Genomic DNA, 19,642 nt, shown 5'->3' with positions numbered 1-19,642 from the left:
ACCAATTCCCATCTAGACTGCTGTTTTTTGCCGGCTTAGTGCCTCAGTGGCAAAAAGCGACGGCCATTTCTATTCAAATGAATATTTAAATCTATTCATATTTAAACCCCACTTTATTTGCAATAGCGATGTGCCTAATCTACATCCCTCTGTCGGCAGTGGGGTGTAGTTTAGACACACTCAAAGTGAAAAATGAGTTTGAGATCTCACACTGATCACTGCCCTCTCGCACAGAAGATAAGACACAAGTTGCAAAAGTGTCTCTGTTTTTGAGACACGTTAAAGCAGGGGTGGGGAACCTTTGTTAGGTTGGGGGCCACTGACCCACAAAAAACTCAGTCGGGGGCCGCACACAAGTGAGAAGCCTCTGAGAAGGAGAAAGACACTTTCCATATTCCCCTTGCACACCAGAGACTGGGGGGCCCAGTGAATAGATTTTGTGTGCTCCAGCCCAGTCTTGCTGGGGGCTGCATCTGGGCTGCGGATCAGAGGTTCCCTACCACTGCATTAAAGCATCTGCTTCTGAAAAGTTGGCCCCTTTAAAAGTTATTTCAAGTTTGTTCTCCAAGAAATGAGAGAATAAAAGTCCCTTGAATAGAGACTTTGGAAAAGCATAGCCCACATCTTGACTGAACTATGCAGGCCAAAGGCATCTTCCAGACCCAGCTAATCTCACCGCCTGAGGTTTGAAACATGCTGCTGATGATGCAATAGGTGCATTCAGCACTGCTCTGGCCAGTGCTGTTCCTATTCTGGAATCCCTGTATTTCATCAGCACTAAATTCACATGGAGCCAGACACAGGAAGTAGCAGGAATCTCATCAAACAGCCCATTTTCTTGAGATGTTTCACCAACCACAAGTGATTTGGGGAACTTCAGCTCAGCATCCAAATTCAGCATCCAAAGCTACTGTATTTGGCTTGTTTCTATGGTTTCCCTTAGACACCTGTATAGCATGTCAACATTCCTGAGGCTGTGAATGTGCTGAGCACAGAGAATAACTGAATGGGCAGAAACTTCATGGCACTCTTACCTTTCCCATTCATGAGGCTGTTCTGGAGAATCTGATCTACTTTCACTGCAATGTCAGAGACGTTCTGAGCAATCGCTTGGATCCTCTCCATCAAACCTGCTGCTGGCTGGAACCTGGAAAGTAAATAAATACTGAGAACACAATTCCTTCCTGTAAGGCATCCAAGCTAGTTAGAGAGAGCCAAGAGGGCTTTCTGCTCAAATGGCTGTCACTCTTCAATGGCAAAGTAGATTGCCCAGGGGAGCTGCACTGATGGTGGAGATAATGATGACTAAGCCTTGTAATATTTCTTCACTAATAAATTTCATTTGCTACCACAAGAGTTTTGACTGAGGGAGGACTGCAGGATTTGGCCCATTGTTATATCCCTCAGGCATCTCTCTACATGCACATGTGCACGCACACACATAAAATACAAATACACATGTGCGCAGGGAAAACTTGCTTTGCCTAATTTCAAACTTTCTCAAACAGACTCTTTCTAAAATTCCTTTCCAAAGGTCTTGAGGTCTGCTTAGGGACCACTATGGAAAAGGACATAGAGCAAAATCCAGGAAAAAAGGTGAAAACTGAAGATGAGGAAAACCAGAGAAAGAAAGAGGCAACGGAGCAGAGCAGCACAAGGGAGAAGAAATGGCTACAGCACATAAATGATACACAGGGCAACTATTTGGGTCAAATTATATTTGCAAGCACTAAAAATAACTTGAGAGCTTCACAAGATCTTAGCCATCACAAGATCCATCTTGCCCCCTACAGAGCAGATGGTAACCTAGAGGAAGATTCATTCCCACCTGGGTGTGGTCACAAAGCATTCCCTGGGAATTGCTTGTATAATTAATGAGCAAAGACATGACATTTCTGCTGTGGAGTGAAGTGGTTGCCAGAATATGTTTAGTCTTTCAACAAATAATTACTGGCCCCTCGTGTAATTGCCCCCAGCAATCTCTGAGAAGAAGAGGTTCTGATTACCATTCAGCCAGTGGAACTTGCTCTGTAATCATGGGGCAGATGCTGGCTACTTGTGATTAAACTAAGCATTTTGAAAAGAAGTGCAGGAAAAGGTCTGTCAGTCCTGCCTAGAGTGGAGAATCTCACCAAGTCTCCCAAGGTATGTCTACACTAGCTCGTTAATTCAAGCTAGGTAGGCAAATCAGGCAACTGGAGTTGCAAATGAAGCCCGGGATTTAAATATCCTGGGCTTTATTTGCATGTTCCCGTCCGGCCACCATTTTTAAATCCCCCTTAGTTTGAACGAACTGCCCATGGCTACACGCGGCAGTTTAAAGTTAACCCGAACTAAGTCTTTAGTTCGGATTAACTGTTACTCCTCGTGGAATGAGGTGTATGCAATAAAACATGCAAATAAAGCCTGGGATATTTAAATCCTGGGCTTCATTTGCAACTCCGGTTGCCTGATTTGCCTACCTAGCTCGAAATAATGAGCCCATGTAGACATACCCTCAGGGAGCATTCATCCTTCATGCAACTGATGAGGAATAGTGGAGTGGGGTACCTGGACCCTAGGGAATGTTTCTAACAGGGACCTCAAATTCCTGGCCCACAGACCAGTCCCAGCTGGAGCAATTGTGCAATCCATCCTGGGACTCCCAGCAGGTTTGGGGGGGATGCTGTTCATTACCAGCCCCCAAGCTCTGCCATCACTCTGCCATCTTCCCCATGGCATCCCATCACCCAAGCATGTGGCTTTGGGGATCACCGGGGGGGGGGGGGGGCAGGAGCTGTGAGGGAAGTGGAGCACAGTGGAGCCAGTGCACTTCACTTCCCCTGTGACTCCTGCCACACAGGAGTGCCAGGGATGTGATCACTGCTGCCATGCAGTACCAGGGCCTTCCTGCCAGAGATCTCCAAAACCATGTGCTCAGGGGATGGAGTGCCATAGGGGGCTAGGGCAGAGTGACGGCAGGAAGGAGAGGGACTTGGGGATGGTAATGAATAGGCAATCCCTTGCCTGCCAGGAATCCCAGGCTGGATTGCACAATCACTCCAGCCAGGACTGGCCCATGGGAGACCCCTGATCTACAACACCCCCAGGGTCACTGGCTCATTCCTGGCTCCTCCTGGGTCAGATGCTGACTCTCCAGCTTGCGATAGGCCCCATTCTGAAAAGCCCATAAGCATATCCTCCACTTTAAAAACAGGTTGAAATCCCACTGATCTGAATGACACGCAAGCAGGTGTTCATGTGATTTGCTGAATCAGGCCTGGCAAGCAGTACCATGTACACTCCACTAATGTTGCCACTCAAATTGCACTAAGGCCCAATGCATTACTTTGGCAGTATGATGACAGCTTAGCTGAATGGAAGCAACAGAGCAGAGCATTAATCTTGTGCAACATGCCCAAGGAAGACTGAGTCTCACCCTCTATGAAGTGTTGCTCTTGTGACACATTTGACATGGGCCACTCTTTCTATTTTAAATGCTCAGTTCCTGTTTCCACTGCAGATGATAATATCTTGATGAGCTAGAACACTGCATTAAATCATTTCCCCTTTCCACAATGTAGGGGTGACAAGATTTTTCTGCTGCTATGCAGGTCGTTAACAAAAAGAGAATGTCATAAGTTGTGGCTAGGTCTACACTACCGAGTTTTTGCACAAAAACAGCCATTTTTGGCCATCTGCAAAAACTAGCAGAGCATCCATACCTCAAGTGCATTTTTGCGCAAGTAAAACGAAAGAACAGAGGGGGTTTTGTGGTGTAGATATTCCTCCTTCTACTAGGAATAACTCCTTTTTGCACAAGAGCTCTTGTGCACAAAAGTGCGTGTGGACAGGGAACAGGGTTTTTTGGTGCAAAAAGAGGCAATCGAAAAAACCACAGGTGCCCTGGTGGCCATTCTGTAAATAGCAATCAGAGTTTCCTTTTGAGAGAGCGTCCATGCAGGCTGGACACTCTCTTGCACAAAAGCACATCACTTTTTCAATGTGCTTTTGGGCTATTTCTATACTGTAGCCTTCTTGTGGAAAAGCATATGTAAATGAAGCATGGCGTGGAATACTGCTGCGCTTCATTTACAGAAGTAATGAACAGCCATTTTTGCGTAAGAGGCTTTTGCACAAAAACGAGCAGCGTAGACAGCTCCTTTTTGCGCAAAACCCCCTCTTGCATAAGAGCCGTTCTTTCTAATTTTTTCTAGAAGAACAGCTCTTGCACAAGACGGGAGTTTTGCACAAAAAGGAGCCAGCTACACTGGTCGTTTTTGCACAAAAGCTTCTTGCACAAAAACGGTTGCTTATGCAAATGAAGCGTGGCGCTATTCCACACCACACTTCATTTGCATATGCTTTTCCACAAGAAGACTGCAGTATAGATGTAGCCGTGCAGTGTTGATGCGCTCTTATGCAAGAAGTTTTTGCAGACGATCTCTGCAGCCTGTTTAGTGGCGGGGCAGGCAGGGGGGCTGCCTCAAAAACTTTCCGGGTTGCTGGCTGGGAGTCATCCAGGTAAGTCTCCTGGCCAGAGGCTACATCTGGCACCCCTGCCCCTCCCTCTCCCAGCTCTCTGCACCCCCACTCCTGCCCCTTACCCCACATAACCCAAACTCTGTCCCCCTTCTACACCCAAATACCCTCCCAGAACCTGCACCCCAATACTCTGACCCAGGTCCCAATCCCCTCCTGCCCTAGGTCCCAACTCAAACCTCTGCACCCCAGTTCAGTACTCCAAGTACAAATGCCTCCTTCACCCAAACTCCCTCCCAGACCCCACACTCCCTCCTGCACCCTAACCCTTACCCCAAGTTCTCTTCTGCACCCAGCCTCCATCCTAGTCCCTGCACCTCCTCCATTCGTATCATGGAAGAGTGCGGCCCTCAAACATTTTCCAAAATCTTGGTGTGGCCCCCCTCATCAAAAATTATTGCCCACCCTGATCTACACCATCACTGACAAGTGGTTCTAACCTGTTCTTTAATATCTGCAGTGACAGATTCCCCAACCACCAAGGCAGTTTGCTCCAGTGTATGCTTCCCTGGAAGTTAGGAAGGCTTTCCTTACATAAGCTACCATTTAAATCCATTGCTCCTCAGTAGTTAAGGAGAACAATTTATCGCCCTCCTCTTCAGAACAGTCTTCTACATACTTGAAGATTGTTACCAAGTCCCACCTCAGTCTTCTGTGCTCCAGAGTAAACAAGCCCATTTTTTTTCAATCTTTCTGGTTATGGCCATGTTTTCTGGACCTTTCATCACTTTGCCATGTGACATAGGCAACCAACTTCACACCATTGATGAGGAACAGTGGAAAGTAACAGCTTGTGGACAAGTAATAGGTTATTCCAAGTATTCAGCAGCTACTCACAAATAATGGGCCTAATCCGCAGATGCACTCAGGAGCATGTGTGTTGCTGCAGCAACACAAAGAAGATGTGAACCTGGTGGACCTATCCAGCTGGGAGCACTCCTCATGTAAGCCCCTCAATCTCAGGCAAAAGGAACATGGAAAAATGAAGTGGGGCATTGATGTAGCAATTCTGTACCCCAGCCACTCATAGCTGCTTGAACAGCCTGTGGAGGTCATAACAGATGCATTAAACACTAACTTGTGCCTCTGACTTCTCTCTCACAAGCTAGGATCTGACCAGCTCAAACCAGAATTAGAGAGCCATACACAAAGCCATACATAAAGTATATGTCTACACTGCCTACTCATAGTCCAGGCTCTGAGTAAGGTTTGAGTCCAAGCCCTGCTTCTGTCCACAGACAAAACAATCTGGGCTCAACAAGCACGCAGAACCTGGGACCGAGGACCATGTAAGGACAATAGGTCAGAACCCAAATCCAGTCAGGACTCAGAACTCTGTCATCTTGCAGTGTGTACGCAGCTCAAGGCAGAGACACATTAGCATGTCTGTGAGACTGAGATGTGGACTTGGAAATACCAAAGCCACAAGACCAAGGCTTAGTGTGCAGTGTAGATATACTCAAAGGATTAAAGCCACCTTTGGCCTGCATCTCATTTCCTGTGATGAGCACAGTTCAGCCAGACCTGAGATATGGGGTCAACAAATACCCTCAGACGAAGTCAGATTCCACATGAGTGTAAATCCCTTAACTCCACTGGATCCAGCAATTCTGTGGTTTACACCAGCTGAGGAGCTGAGCCAGAATTCATGCCCAATAGTTTGACTAACTCTAGTAACCCCCAGCTGTTCCTTACGTCAGAGATCCTGGATGTAAAATGCATATTTGATTATAGAACTCAAATATGCCTTCACTTCTCTTTAGACAGGAAATTCATATCACTTTGGCTGCATCTACACTGGCATGATTTTGCGCAAATACTTTTAAAGGAAAAGTTTTTCCGTTAAAAGTGTTTGCGCAAGAAAGCGTCTATACTGACAGGAAATAGAATGGTATTTCCTGATTAGTGATAGCAGAACAGGATAGGGACTATGTAAATACTATTATTTGTTATAAAAAAGTGAAAGAGTTTAAGAAATATTACCAAGGGTGGAATTCACCCCACAAAGCAAAAAGATTTGCTTTTGAGCAAAAGCATCCGTGCCAGTGTAGATGTTCTCTTGCGCAAGAAAACTCTGATGGCCATTTTAGCCATCGGGCTTTCTTGCACAGGAAATTAACATTGCTGTCTACACTGGACCTCTTGTGCAAGAATACTTGCGCAAGAGGGCTTATCCCTGAGCAGGAGCGTCAGAGTCTTTGCACAAGAACCACTGATTTTGTACATTACAAAGTCAATGTTCTTGCGCAAATACTCGCAGCCAGTGTAGACAGGCAGCAAGATTTTGCGCAAAAGCAAATGCTTTTGCACAAAATCATGCCAGTCTAGACGCAGCCTCAAAGTTTTACTGCAAAGCTTTCCATGAAAGGTGCTAAGGAAATTTATGAGAAAATATAAACTGAAGTGAATAGGACCAAGAAGGCACAGGGATATTCTCCTCACTTTAGCTATTTTGGAGCTAAATAATGACACAGAAAATGTCCATCATGGTTCTTGGAGTTTTGTCATATATTAAAGCAAAAAACAACTGTTGAAAATATTATTTTAAACTGACTGAACCAAAATCTTGTGCCAGTTACGTTTTCTATTTTGCCACACTGACTCAGACAGAAGTTGATACAAAACATTTATTACATCAAGATATTTCATCCTACTTCCTGAATTTGCATCCAGCATGCAGTTTAGAAACACTTTTGATTTAAGCTACTAAACAGATGGCAAGAAAGGTTAAGCATAAATTACTAAAACTATCATTAAAATGATTTACAACTTAGGCAGAGGACGAGCAAATAAAATATTTAAACTGGGTACCTCATAGAGATAAAAGGGTTTTGCTGTAACTTGCTGGAACATCATGCTTTATTGATAGTGATTGAAGCCAACGAGAAGAATGGTATTTCCTGATTATTGATAGCAGAACAGGATAGGGACTAGTTAAATACTATTATTTGTTATAAAAAAGTGAAAGAGTTTAAGAAATATTACCAAGGGTGGAATTCACCCCACACAGAGGGTCAGCACAAAACCTATATACCAGTTAAATCACACTTACCTCTGTTTTAAGGGCTTTTACCCATTATGTAATGACAGTAACCTATGGAACTGACTATGCAGGAGGTCTTTGACCAATACACATTCAGGGGTCAGGCTGCATGCTTATTATAGGAACAGAGCCTACATCAAAAATTGTTGCTAGAATTTTTAAAAGGCTGAATCATTTCATATTAATTGGCCCAGTTTTTCCAAGATTGGGGCCTTAGACTAAAAGCTCTTAGGAGCAGGGAAGGTTGTCTTAATTTTCATTTACACTACCAGCAGCTATTTATGCAGCCAGGTCAGCAGTGTAAGTGATGATCAGGCCTCTACCTTAATATCTGTATATAGAGGGTCTAGCAGAGCTGACCTCAGTGAGTGCTCTGGGTGCTGCTATTACATAACTGTACTATTATTAGAACTGAACAAATAATTGATTTTCTGGTTCAGTGATATCAGTGAAAAAATGTTTTGTTTCAAACTTAATTTGTTAGTTTTTTCTTGCCAAAACAAAGAATGAAAAGCATTTGTTTGTGTCAATTCAACATTTCAAAATAAAATAGTTGTTTTTTATTTGGCCAAAACTATTAACCAAATTCAGCCTAAATTCACAAATTGTCTTGTTTGAACTGAAACCACATTTTTCACAGAATTTGCTATTGGACAAAAAAGAATTGCCTACCTCTCATTATGATGGCTTGGCTGAATTATCAATTTCCTACCCCAGCACAGCCAAAGCAGTAACCTGCTAACCAGAAAGCAGTAAGCAGAGCGTAGGAATGTGTTCTTAAAAAACAACAACAACAAAAACCCTGCAAGCTTCAGTAGTGGAGATATAAATCCTATCAAACTGTGCCGGAGATTCACCAGTGAATGAAACTAGAGTAAATTACTGTAGGTTTTCTAGAATGATTTTTTCCCTGGGATCTTAAAAACGTTTATTACTGCAAATATAGTACTTTTACTTCTAACAATCCACATTGACTTTACCTTTATTATTTTTAGATTTATATTTCCTTGTGTTGATTAAGATTCAGATCACAATGTCATTTGTAAAACACCATATACAATATTTATCTTGTTTCAAAAACTCCTATGAAGATATATCTTCCCCCACTGGCAGATCATGTCCAGGATAATGTTGCTTGAGGTCAATTGCTCCTTTACTTTTTGAAGGCATTAATTTGGTTCTCTTTGCTTTGTCTCATACCTCTGATTTTGCAGCACCAGTTTAGATATAGCATGTGTATAGCAGGCACTGTATTTTTATTGCCTCTTATAAAATGAGCATTATAAAAAGATAAATTTGTTTCTGTCTATTATATTGATAATACAAACCCTAAACACACTTGCTTCCCCATCAGGTTTGTTTAGCTTTTAACTGTTGTAGGTAATGATTTTAGTTAAGTAATGCAGTTTTTCCAAGATAGGACATTGTTTATAGAAGTATATAATGGTATTTAATAGCTGTGTAGCACCATTCACCAAAGGATCTCATATCTCTCTTCACAAAGGTGTGTGTTAGTATCTACCTTTTCAAAGATGGGGAAACTGAGGCACAGAGCAGTTATGTTACTGATACAGAGTCATATGGTAACTCAAAGTATCAGAGCTGGGAACAGAACCAAGAAGTTTTGACCCCAAGTCCTCTCCTTTAGCCAATACACTATACAACCTCCTCACATAGGGACAAGTACTGTGAATGCAGGAGACGGCATCTCATTCTCCACTTTGCTACCTGTTTGCAGTGTGAACATCCCCAAGTTACCTTGCCACTCCATTTCCCTCCCACAATAAAATAAGTATAATGATGTGCACTCCGCTCTTCCAAGTGCTTTAAGAATCATATATGAAAAAGACTGTATAAGTTACAAGCATTATGTTCCACAGAAATAATAATAAATTTGAATAATAATACCTAGTCCTTGTATAACACCTTTCATCTTGCGATCTCAGAGGCATCATAAGAACATAAGAATGGCCATACTGGGTCAGACCAAAGGGCCATCTAGCCCAGTATCCTGTCTTCCAATAGTGGCCAATGTCAGATGCTCCAGAGGGAGTTAACAGAACCAGGGAATCATCATGTGATTCCTCTCCTGTCATCCATTTCCACCCTCTGACAAACAGGTTAGGGTACCATTCCTACCCATCCTGGCTAATAGCCATTGATGAACATAACCTCCATGAATTTATCCAGCTCTTTTTTGAGCCCGGTTAAAATGTTATAGATTTGTATCAAATCACCTCTGAGTCTCCTCTTTTCTAATCTGAAAATTCCCAGTCTTTTTAATCTCTCCCGTTCCAAATCGCTATTTTTTTGCCCTGTTCTGAACCTTTTCCAATGCCAATATATCTTTTTTGAGATGAGGAGATCACATCTGTATGCAGTATTCAAGATGTAGGAGTACCATGGCTTTATAGAGAGCTAATAAGATATTTTCTGTCCAATTCTCTGTCCCTTTTTTAATGATTCCTAACATTCTATTTGCTTTTCTGACTGCTGCTGCACACCAAGTGGATGTTTTCAGAGAACTATCCACGATGACTCCAAGATATCTCTCTTGAGTAGTGATAGCTAAATTAGTCTCCCTCGAATTGTTTGTATAGTTGGGATTATTCTTTGCAATGTGCATTACTTTACATTTATCAACATTAGGGGTACGTCTACACAGTAGAGCTAAAGCCGAAATAAGCTACACAACTTGAGCTAAGTGAATTGTGTAGCTTAAGTCAAAATAGCTTATTTCAGTTTTGGTGCTGTCTATACAGCACGAAGTCCTAGAAAGAGCACTCTTCCTCCAACTTCCCTTACTCCTTGTAAAATGAGGGTTACAGGAGTTAAAGTAAGAAGTCTTCCAGCTCAACATTATTTCAAAATAACTGCTTGTATTGTAAACGCAGACTATGTTATTTTGGAATAACACTGCTGCGCAGACGTACCCTAAATTTCACCTGCCATTTTATTCCTGATCACTTAGGCCGTGTCCAGACTCAGGGGTTTTTTCGGGAAAAGTAGCCTTTTCCCGAAAAAACTTCCCCTGCGTCCAGACTCAAGCCGCGTTCTTTCGAAATTATTTCGAAAGAACGCGGCTTTTCTTTCGATGGCAGTAAACCTCAATTTACGAGGAAGAACGCCTTCTTTCGAAAGTTCCTCTTTCGAAAGAAGGCGTTCTTCAATGTAAAGAGGCCGTCTTCGAAAGAGAGCATCCAGACTCGCTGGGTGCGTTCTTTCGAAAAAGCGAATTTCTCTTTCGAAAGATCCGCCTGCAGTCTAGACATAGCCTTAGTTTTGTGAGATCTTTTTGAAGTTCTTCGCGGTCTGCTTTGGTCTTAACTATCTTGAGCAGTTTAATATCTCATCTGCACATCAATTTCACACAAAAATGCTATAACACAAAATATGTTTCAAATACATGTTTCAGTAGTTCTGTATTCCACAGTAAGCTTCACTCTATCTCACTGTTTGAGGCAAACAGCTCAATCTTGTCGCCATGAACATCTGCTTGAAAAAAGAACTAAATTAGCTCTGGCTGTGTCTGTTCTCCTTCCATACTCACTTTCTGCAAACATTCTAGCAAACCTGTCCCATGATGGAAACAGCTCATTTTAGGCAAATATTAGGTGAGAGGTGCTCAGTCATATTTTGAATTCTTTTAATGCTAAGAGTTAGGCTCATCCAAACAGGAGGAAGAAACAATGTAATGTGGCATGTATCCAGCCAGACCTAACTAAAGGACTGTGTGATGGGGTGGACCAGGCCCCAAATCCCCCTGGTGGAGGCCTTGCCACACCCTGTCTCATAAAAGTACCATAGAGAAATCCTCCAGGCAAGCTAGACTGGCTGCAGGAGGAACCTGACAATCAAGGGGCCAGAAAGCCCTATAAGAAGAAGTTGCAGGAGCAGAGTCAGCTCAGTGTCTCTGGAGTCCTGAAGGATTGAAGAATGTTGGCTGGTTGAGGCAGCAGCACCACCACCATCACCACAGAGGGCTCCATCTGAGAAGCTATTCTGGATTATAGCGAGACTGTGTTGGACGGAGATAAATCCCTGACTGAGGGTGTAAGGAAGTTATCTCCAAGAGGGAAAGTTCTAGAGGCACCACTGTCTCCAAGTGGGGAACAGACTAAAAGGGACACTGAGGGTATGTCTAAACTACATCCCTCTTTCAAAAGAGGGATGTAAATTAGAAAATCAAAATTGCAAATGAAGCCGGGATTTGAGTTTCCCACACTTCATTCGCATAATGGCAACTGCGCATTCTTTTGAAAATGGGTATTTAGAAAGTGAAACCGCTGTCTAGACGCGGTTCTTTCGGGGGAAAAAAAAACCTTTTTAGAAAGATCCCGTACACCTCAAAAAATGAGCTCCAGTTAATTCGCCTTATGATGATGCTCAGACATCTAGGTGGTCTGCCACTCAGAAGTAATCTGCACCTACGGAGGCAGGAACAGGGTGGAATGATGGCACCCAGCTTCAGCAATTGAAATCTGGGGAGGAGCATGTTACCCATGGGGAGGGCACGTGTCCCCTCATGTCATCTATGCTGCCACTATAGAGTGGTCTGAAATCAAGACCTACCTGAGGCTTGATTGGCACCTAAATCTTATCTCACACGGCTGTAAATGGACAGGACACCACTGTACTCCAAGGAGTTACACTAATGGGAGCGTGTATCCCATCACCCCAAGACGTTCTCTTCCTTTTATCTGACTTCCCCTCCCCGCCATTTCCCAGATGCTCTCCAGACCCACTCACTGGTTTAATCCCCCAGCCCAGTGGCGTCTCTGCTCTGGGACAGGCCCAGAGGAGGAGAGTTCCCTGCCCAGCTTAGCTGGCAAACCCCAGTTCTGCACTGGATGGCAGCTCAGAGGGGTTCTCTGGTAAATGATCCAAAGGGTCAGAGTCAGCGCTTCACTTTGCCATAAAAGGCAAATGTGTAGAGAAGCACAGTTCATGCAGCCTTGTGAGGAATAGGCTCCCGGCGCACTGACACAGGGCTGAAAGCAAACAGAAAATAACCAGCAAGGGAGGACTCTCAGGGTGCGTCTACACTAGCCCCTTAGATCAATCTAGGGAGGCTAATGAGGGCAACTGAAGTTGCAAATCAAGCCCGGGATTTAAATATCCCGCACTTCATTAGCATGTTCCTGGCCAGTCGCCATTTTAGAAATTGACTAGCCCAAAGTAACTGCCCGCATCTACACACGGCAGTGAAATGGGCTTCTGATTTAAAGCCCTAAATCGAATTATGTGGTATTCCTCCTGCAATGAGATTTACCAGCTAATTCGAATTAGGGGCTTCAAATCGGAATCCCGTTTCACTGCTGCATGAAGACGTGGGCAGTTATTTCGGGCTAGTCAATTTCTAAAATGGCAACTGGCCAGGAACATGCAAATCAAGCGCGGGATATTTAAATCCCGGGCTTGATTTGCAATTCCGGTTGCCCTCATTAGCCTCTGTAGATCCATCTAGAGGGCTAGTGTAGATGTATCCTCAGAGAATTACCCTGAGTAGGGGAATGGGACGGGATGAGGGGGAAGGCTGGGGAAGGCAGCGATGGCAGGAATAAAGGGAACCCGGGCATGGGTGGATGAATGATGCTAACTGAACTAGACAAGAGCAAATGGAACCCAGATACCTGAATGATGGGCACCTTAGAGGCTTTTGTCAAACTATCATCTTTGGACAGAGCAAGATACCTGTCAGGATACCATATCAGTGATTTCTGACCCCAGAGGCGAGGCAGATGTCTAAGGCATTAGACTGGGACTTGAGAAACCTGCATTCTATTCCAGACTCTGCAGTTAGCTTGCCATATAACCTTGGACTGCTCCCTTCTCCTCTCCATGCCTGCGTCTCCTTTGTCTGCCTTGTCTATTTAGACTCTGAACTCTTCCAAGATCAGGACAGGGCAGCTCTGATCTTGGTCAGGACCCTGTCAGTGATTCTGCAACACAAATGATTAGTGATCATATAAATACCTGTGCTGGTCACAGCCCCTATGTCTCCCTAGGTAAAATAGGAATGAATTAACTAATAGTGCCTTCCTCAGAGTCCCAATGTGATTCATCCCTGAGTACTCAGTAGTTGGACAAAGAGGCTAGGACACAGGCTACTATCACCTTTCCCTTTCCTCTTTGAATGAAGGAGCAAGTTACCAACCACACCTACGGAAAATCTCACATCCAGAGGCCAGGGATCTCCTCTGCTTTGTCTCCTTTCTCCCAACGCCTGCCCCCAGGTGGGCAAGCAGAATTCCAGAGATTAGAATTCTGATTCAGTATTTTACCTAACTAGGTTGTCTCAAGCACAGTCTAGCTAGCTCTGGGCAGTGTTCCTGCTGGAGGAGTGATAGAGGATGGAAGTGACAGTGGGAGCTGAAAGGAACTGGTAGGCTCCCATGTAATAACCTGAGCCAAATAAGCATTTTCTTTTTTCATGACAGAATGAGACTATTGGCCCAGGGGAACAGGGCAGGAAAAAGACAGACTCAGAGAACATTCACTGCTGCATTTTCCAGTGTCTGGCTTTGGATGCCAAGCTATTTATGTACTGATGCATTTATTTATTTTTGCTGTTACACTACAGGCCCAAAGAGGGGGTTCTGTCACTGCAACACAGGAGAGCAAAGTGAGTTTCACACAATAATAACAGAACAAAACACAGGCCACAGTCTAGTAGCCAACCTCATGTCTTAAGAGAGCAGATAATGGATTCCTGCCACGCCACCAACTGAGCCCTGTTCTGCTCTGCCTCTATTAGAAGACCTTGCATACAATTCTTGTCCACCTTTATCTTCAACCAATTTTTGCTAGACCTTCCAAACATAAGACAAGTTTCAGTTAACATGGTACTTAACGCAGCCCCTTTTCAATTGGGGATCACTCTGCACTTTACAGCCATTAAATGAACCACAGGAATTCAATTACTATTACAGGCAGGGAAACTGAGCCAGGGAGGGTTGGCATGTCCCAGTCATGTATCAAGCTAATGCCAGAGCCAGGAGTAGTCTGTAGCAGTTTTTACTCCTCAGCCCCTTCATCTGAGAAGCACAAAGCACTTTGCAACTATCAAGGAATCCACACACCACTGTAGGAAGGTAAAGGTGGGGTTAGTTGAGACAGAAAGGTCACACTCCAATTTAGGGCCAGAGCCCTGAATATAGTCCTTTCTTGAGCTCCTGCTTCATAGTGCTTTTCACACTGCCTTCACTCCTGGTGCAGAAACAAAACCCCAAGGTAGTCAGAGATGATGATCAAGGCTAAGCCCTGCATCGGGGGAGATGCAGTGCAGTCAGCAATGTATCTAAAGCCTGACTATTGATGGCAGTAATTTAGAAATGAATAGTCAAGCTGGCAGGCAACTAGATGCAGGAATGTCACCCACTAACTGTCATTTTGTAAGACTTTAATTACAAGGGGAATCCAGAGTCATGTAACTATTACAGAAATGAATGCTTAAAGCATGAGGAAATTAACTGGGCTCTGGCAGTAATTAAGCCTCAAGACGAATTGTCATTAGCAAATATTATCTTGCTCAAGCCATCCACTGGGGGAAGCACCAACCAATGGTGTCCCCATATGTACCACATCCAAAAGTGATGGCACAGCCCTACCAGGCAATCAGCCCTTTTGACCTCATCTCTGTCACTTCCAAGGAGTCCCCATCCTCCATGCGGCTCACTAGGCTGAATCTAATTCCCAGTGCTAGCTAGTATTTCCATAAGCTCGCCCAGGATGCTTCCATAAGTAGTTTTAATTTTGCTTCCCTCTGATGATTTACAAGGGTTGCAATTCAATTAACGTGAGTATTGATTTTTCTACAGCTGGCCAGCATTCTGACCTGGAGTTGTTGTTTTACTGTGGAATCCATTGCTTACCTTTTATCCCTCTTTCTCTCACACACATATAAAAACACACTTTTTTATAACAGAAAATAAAGACAGCCATAAAAGATGGAAGGAGACTTAGATGGACACAGAGTTTCACAAGATACAGGACAGAGGTCAAACTCCTAGGCTACGTCTACACTGGCACCCTTTTCCGGAAATGCTTAAAACTGAACAGTTTTCCGTTTTAAGTATTTCCGGAAAAAGCGTGTCTACATTGGCAAGATGATTTTCCGGAAAAGCACTTTTTCCAGAAAAGCGTCCGTGGCCAATGTAGACGTGCTTTTTCCGGATCGTCATTTTCGCGATCGGGGCTGTTTTGTGGAAAAGACTACTGTGCTGTCTACACTGGCTCTTTTCCGGAACAGTTTTTCCGGAAAAGGACTTTTGCCCAAACAGGAGCAGCATAGTTTTTCCGGAAAAACACTGACAATTTTACAGTAGATCGTCATTGCTTTTCCGGAAAAGCAAGCGGCCAGTGTAGACAGCTGGCAAGTTATTCCGGAAAAGCGGCTGCTGTTCAGGAATAAGTGGCCCAGTGTAGACACAGCCCTAAGGTAGTACAGAGAGGCCCCAAAAAGGGCGGACACAGCTAGTCCATTACCTGTGCTGGCCTTTAAAAACATCCCCCATGAAAGATCCCATGATACTTTTCAACAGAGTTCAGCTGTTTGCCTTGATGTTCTGGCAGAAATCCAGCTAATTAATTACAATGTCCTTAGTTAAATTCCCCTTTGCAGTTTCTTTCTGGAAAGCCATTTTTCCTGTCCTAGAAACCCTTGTGGTGTGGTGTTGTTAGATGAGGACTGATGCTGGGAAGCCACTTTAGAGGTAGCTGCATTTCAGTGGGGTGTCTGTGAAATGATTGCTTATACAGATATTCCATAAAGCACCGGGAGTGCCAATCTCATTCTTCTCTAGGAAGGTGATCTATAAATCTGAGGCTTTGTTATTTGAATTGGGATCTGGTTTCAAGTAGCTATGTGTAATGTAAAAAGCAATGCTGATACAGTGGAATTGTGTGTGACCATTGTTCCTGGTGTTAGAGCATAAGGTGCGAAATTGATATTTCAATATCTTTAACCAGAAATGCTAGAAAAAAAACCTTTGAAATTAACACACTTTAATTGTGCAATCTTCAATTAATTCCTGGAAAATCAGTCAGTGGCACTCCCAGGAATAAGCAGCAGGCTATAGAGAGGGAAGTTTGCAAAGTGGTTACAATACTAGCCATGGCTTGGGAGACAGTGTTCAACTCCCAGCTATGCCACAGATTTCCTGGGCAAGTCACTTGGGGAAACTGAGGCAGGGATAGGCTCTGTATAAAATGGGAATATAACACTGTCCTGCATCATGGGAGTGTTGTGAAGATAAATAAATTAAATCTTATGAGGTGCTTTGTTATTAAGTACGTACAGAAAGACAAATGATCTAAGTCCCCAAGGACGTTTGCAGAGTGCGGAGATGGGCTGTCTGACTCAGCAGCAAAAGGGAGCAATGGAGAGCCACTAGACAGGAGAGCCCCACATGGAGCTATTTTTAATCCCGTTCCCATCTGCTCCTGCTGGTCCCACAGCAGGGTCTACACTAGTCTACAAGCAGGTCACAAGATACTCATCAAGGAGACAAATGTGTAGCAGACAGTGAGTCATCCAAAGCCATTGTGCCTTGTAGTGAGAACTGTGTGCTTCTGTGGAACCTTCCTGAGAGGATCGCAGATCTCTGCATGAACACCAAGCCTCACAACATCTCTGAGAGGGAGAGAGGTATTCAGCAATACCCAGTTTATCCAACTACACAGATGATAACATATCACACTCCACAGGTGTCAGGTGTCTCAGAAATACTTATGTTTTTCAAAACTAAAGCATAGAGCCATTAACAGAACCCAGGAGTCCCTGCTTCCCTTCCCTAACCAGTCGGAAATACATTTGACGAGAACTGACTCTCCTATTTCTCTTGAGCACTAGGTCTGCTCAGATCAACCACATCAGGGGTCCTGAAGCAGTTGCAGAGATAAGAACTGCACACAGTTTTGTAATTCTTATTGTATTTAACCCCCGAACTTCTGCCAGACTGTGCAGCTACTTCAGGCAAGCAGGACTTCCAAGGGACAGACCTCTCTGACTCCCCTCCGGGGGACCACAGTGACCCAAAACAGAGAGCTTTTAAAACAGACTCCCTAAGGCAGCAAGCTTACAGTGATGCAGGATTCATTTCCATAAGGACAATCTGAAGTCAACAATTTGGATTCAAAGAACCGACAATAATAGAAATGTGGGAATTACATGGGCCCCAGGTGTGCTGGGATGTGATTGCACTGAGTTATTGTAGCTGACTTGCTTCCCCATGCATGATAGTGTAGTGTGATATGTTATCACACAGCCTCACAGTGTGTTAAGGGGCCCACAGGATTAAGTATTTGTGCTTCAGTTAAATGTTTTATTTGTGATGGTTCCATACTTGTATTTCTAGTTTATATTTCAGTGTTTGCATTCAGATTTGCTGTAATGCTTTGGCTCTTTATCTATTTGTATTTGGGTTTGTTTTCCTCAGCTATTTGAAATCCCCATGGACACATTCATGATGCTGTTACAATACAGGCTCTGCTTTTCACCATCCAGGAACCCAAACAGTAGGTAAAGACCAGATTTTTCATTATTCCAGTCTCATAACTGGTTCTCTGAGGCAATGAAATGACCACAGGGAAATACAAATGCAAAAGTATAAAACACAACAACAAATATGTATCAAAAGGGAACACAACTAGATATGCTCTGTGCCTACCCTGAGGATACATTTATCAGGACATTAGCAAGTAGTCCCCTTAAGAGGTGCAAAGGCAAACAATGATTGGTAAAAGAAAACTGGTAAGGAGTATCAACAATTCACAGACACTTACCTTCCTTCCTCCCCCCCCCCTCCCCCCCCGCATCCCCCTCCTGTTCTGAAATGTGATTTGTCCTTTTCATATTTGTTCATTTTTTTAAATTGTATCCTTTGGTATATATTTTTGTGACTATTTTCTTCCACTATTTGATCTGAGGAAGTGGGTCTGGCCCACGAAAGCTCATCATCTAATAAACCATCTTGTTAGTCTTTAAAGTGCTACATTGTCCTGCATTTTGCTTCTGGTAAGGAGTATGACTGGTTGGGTGGATGACCGCAGGGAAGCACATATTCTAAACCAGGGGAGGGGAACTTCACGCCTGTGGGCCAGACTGTCCCCCTGGGTTGCCTGGATCCAGCTCCTGAAGCTCAGGCTCCCCCCCTCCCAGCACTGGGGAACCCATGCTGGTGCTCCAGTCCCCCTGCCACCCACTATGGGGCTGGAGCACACAAATCTACTAGCATGAGCCTCTGTAGGCTCTAGTATGCAAGGGGAATGTGAGGAGTGTCTTTCTCCTTCTCAGTCGGAGGCTACATCAGCGAGGGTTTGGGCGAGGGGAAGTTTTTCTCACTTGTGTGTGGCCCCTGACTGATTTTTCTGTGGATCAGCAGCTCCCAACCCAAAAAAGCCCCTGTACAAAACATACTTAACAACATAAACTTAAACAACAAATGGTCTGGTAGCACTTTCTAGACTAACAAAACATGAAGATGGCATCATGAGCTTTTGAAGATACTTAACAGAGTTAGTTGAAACTCAGAATTTCCATTCTTCAGGAAACACTAACATTCAAATCAGAATGAAATAAAAATAATTTGTCCACAAAGTCATTTTTGAAAATGTCTCATTTAAGGTCAATTAAAACATTTCATTTCAATAAAAATCAAAGTGTTCGCTTTCTATTTAGAATTTTTAAACTTTCTATACCATCCCTGATAGATGTCTATCCAACCTGCTCTTAAATATCGTCAATGATGGAGATTCCACAACCTCTCTCGGCAACTTATTCCAGTGTTTCACCACCCAGACTGTTAAGAAGTTTTTCTTAATGTCCAATCTAAACCTCCCTTGCTGCAATTTAAGCCCACTTCTTGTCCAGTCGCCAAAGGCCAAGGAGAACAATTTTTTCTCCCCCCTCCTGGTAACACCCTTTTAGATACTTGAAAACTGCTATCGTGTCCCCTATCAGGGTACACTGCGGGAGGTTTCCAGAAAAACTCCGCCGCATCCAGGAAACGCATTTGCGCTTCCACTTTTTTTTGTGGAAGAGCAAACGTGCTCTTTCGGGGAGCCCTGTATACCTTG

General features: G+C 43.7%; 1 protein-coding gene across 1 annotated transcript in view; it reads right to left on the bottom strand.

The window, feature by feature from the left end:
• The window catches only part of MGAT5B (alpha-1,6-mannosylglycoprotein 6-beta-N-acetylglucosaminyltransferase B), a 275,223-nt gene that overhangs the window by 151,839 nt on the left and 103,742 nt on the right, over positions 1–19,642 (bottom strand). Inside the window, exon 4 of the mRNA XM_089771960.1 lies at positions 1,035–1,147. Within this exon, the coding sequence (XP_089628086.1) occupies positions 1,035–1,147 (113 nt within the window). The remainder of the gene's footprint in view (positions 1–1,034; positions 1,148–19,642) is intronic.

This window comes from Pelodiscus sinensis, chromosome 20, assembly GCF_052426305.1.
Source record: "Pelodiscus sinensis isolate ZL-2025 chromosome 20, ASM5242630v1, whole genome shotgun sequence".
Taxonomy (NCBI): Eukaryota; Metazoa; Chordata; order Testudines; family Trionychidae; genus Pelodiscus; species Pelodiscus sinensis.
Note: the sequence above shows the minus strand (reverse complement) of the source record. Positions and strands in the feature narration are given on the sequence as shown.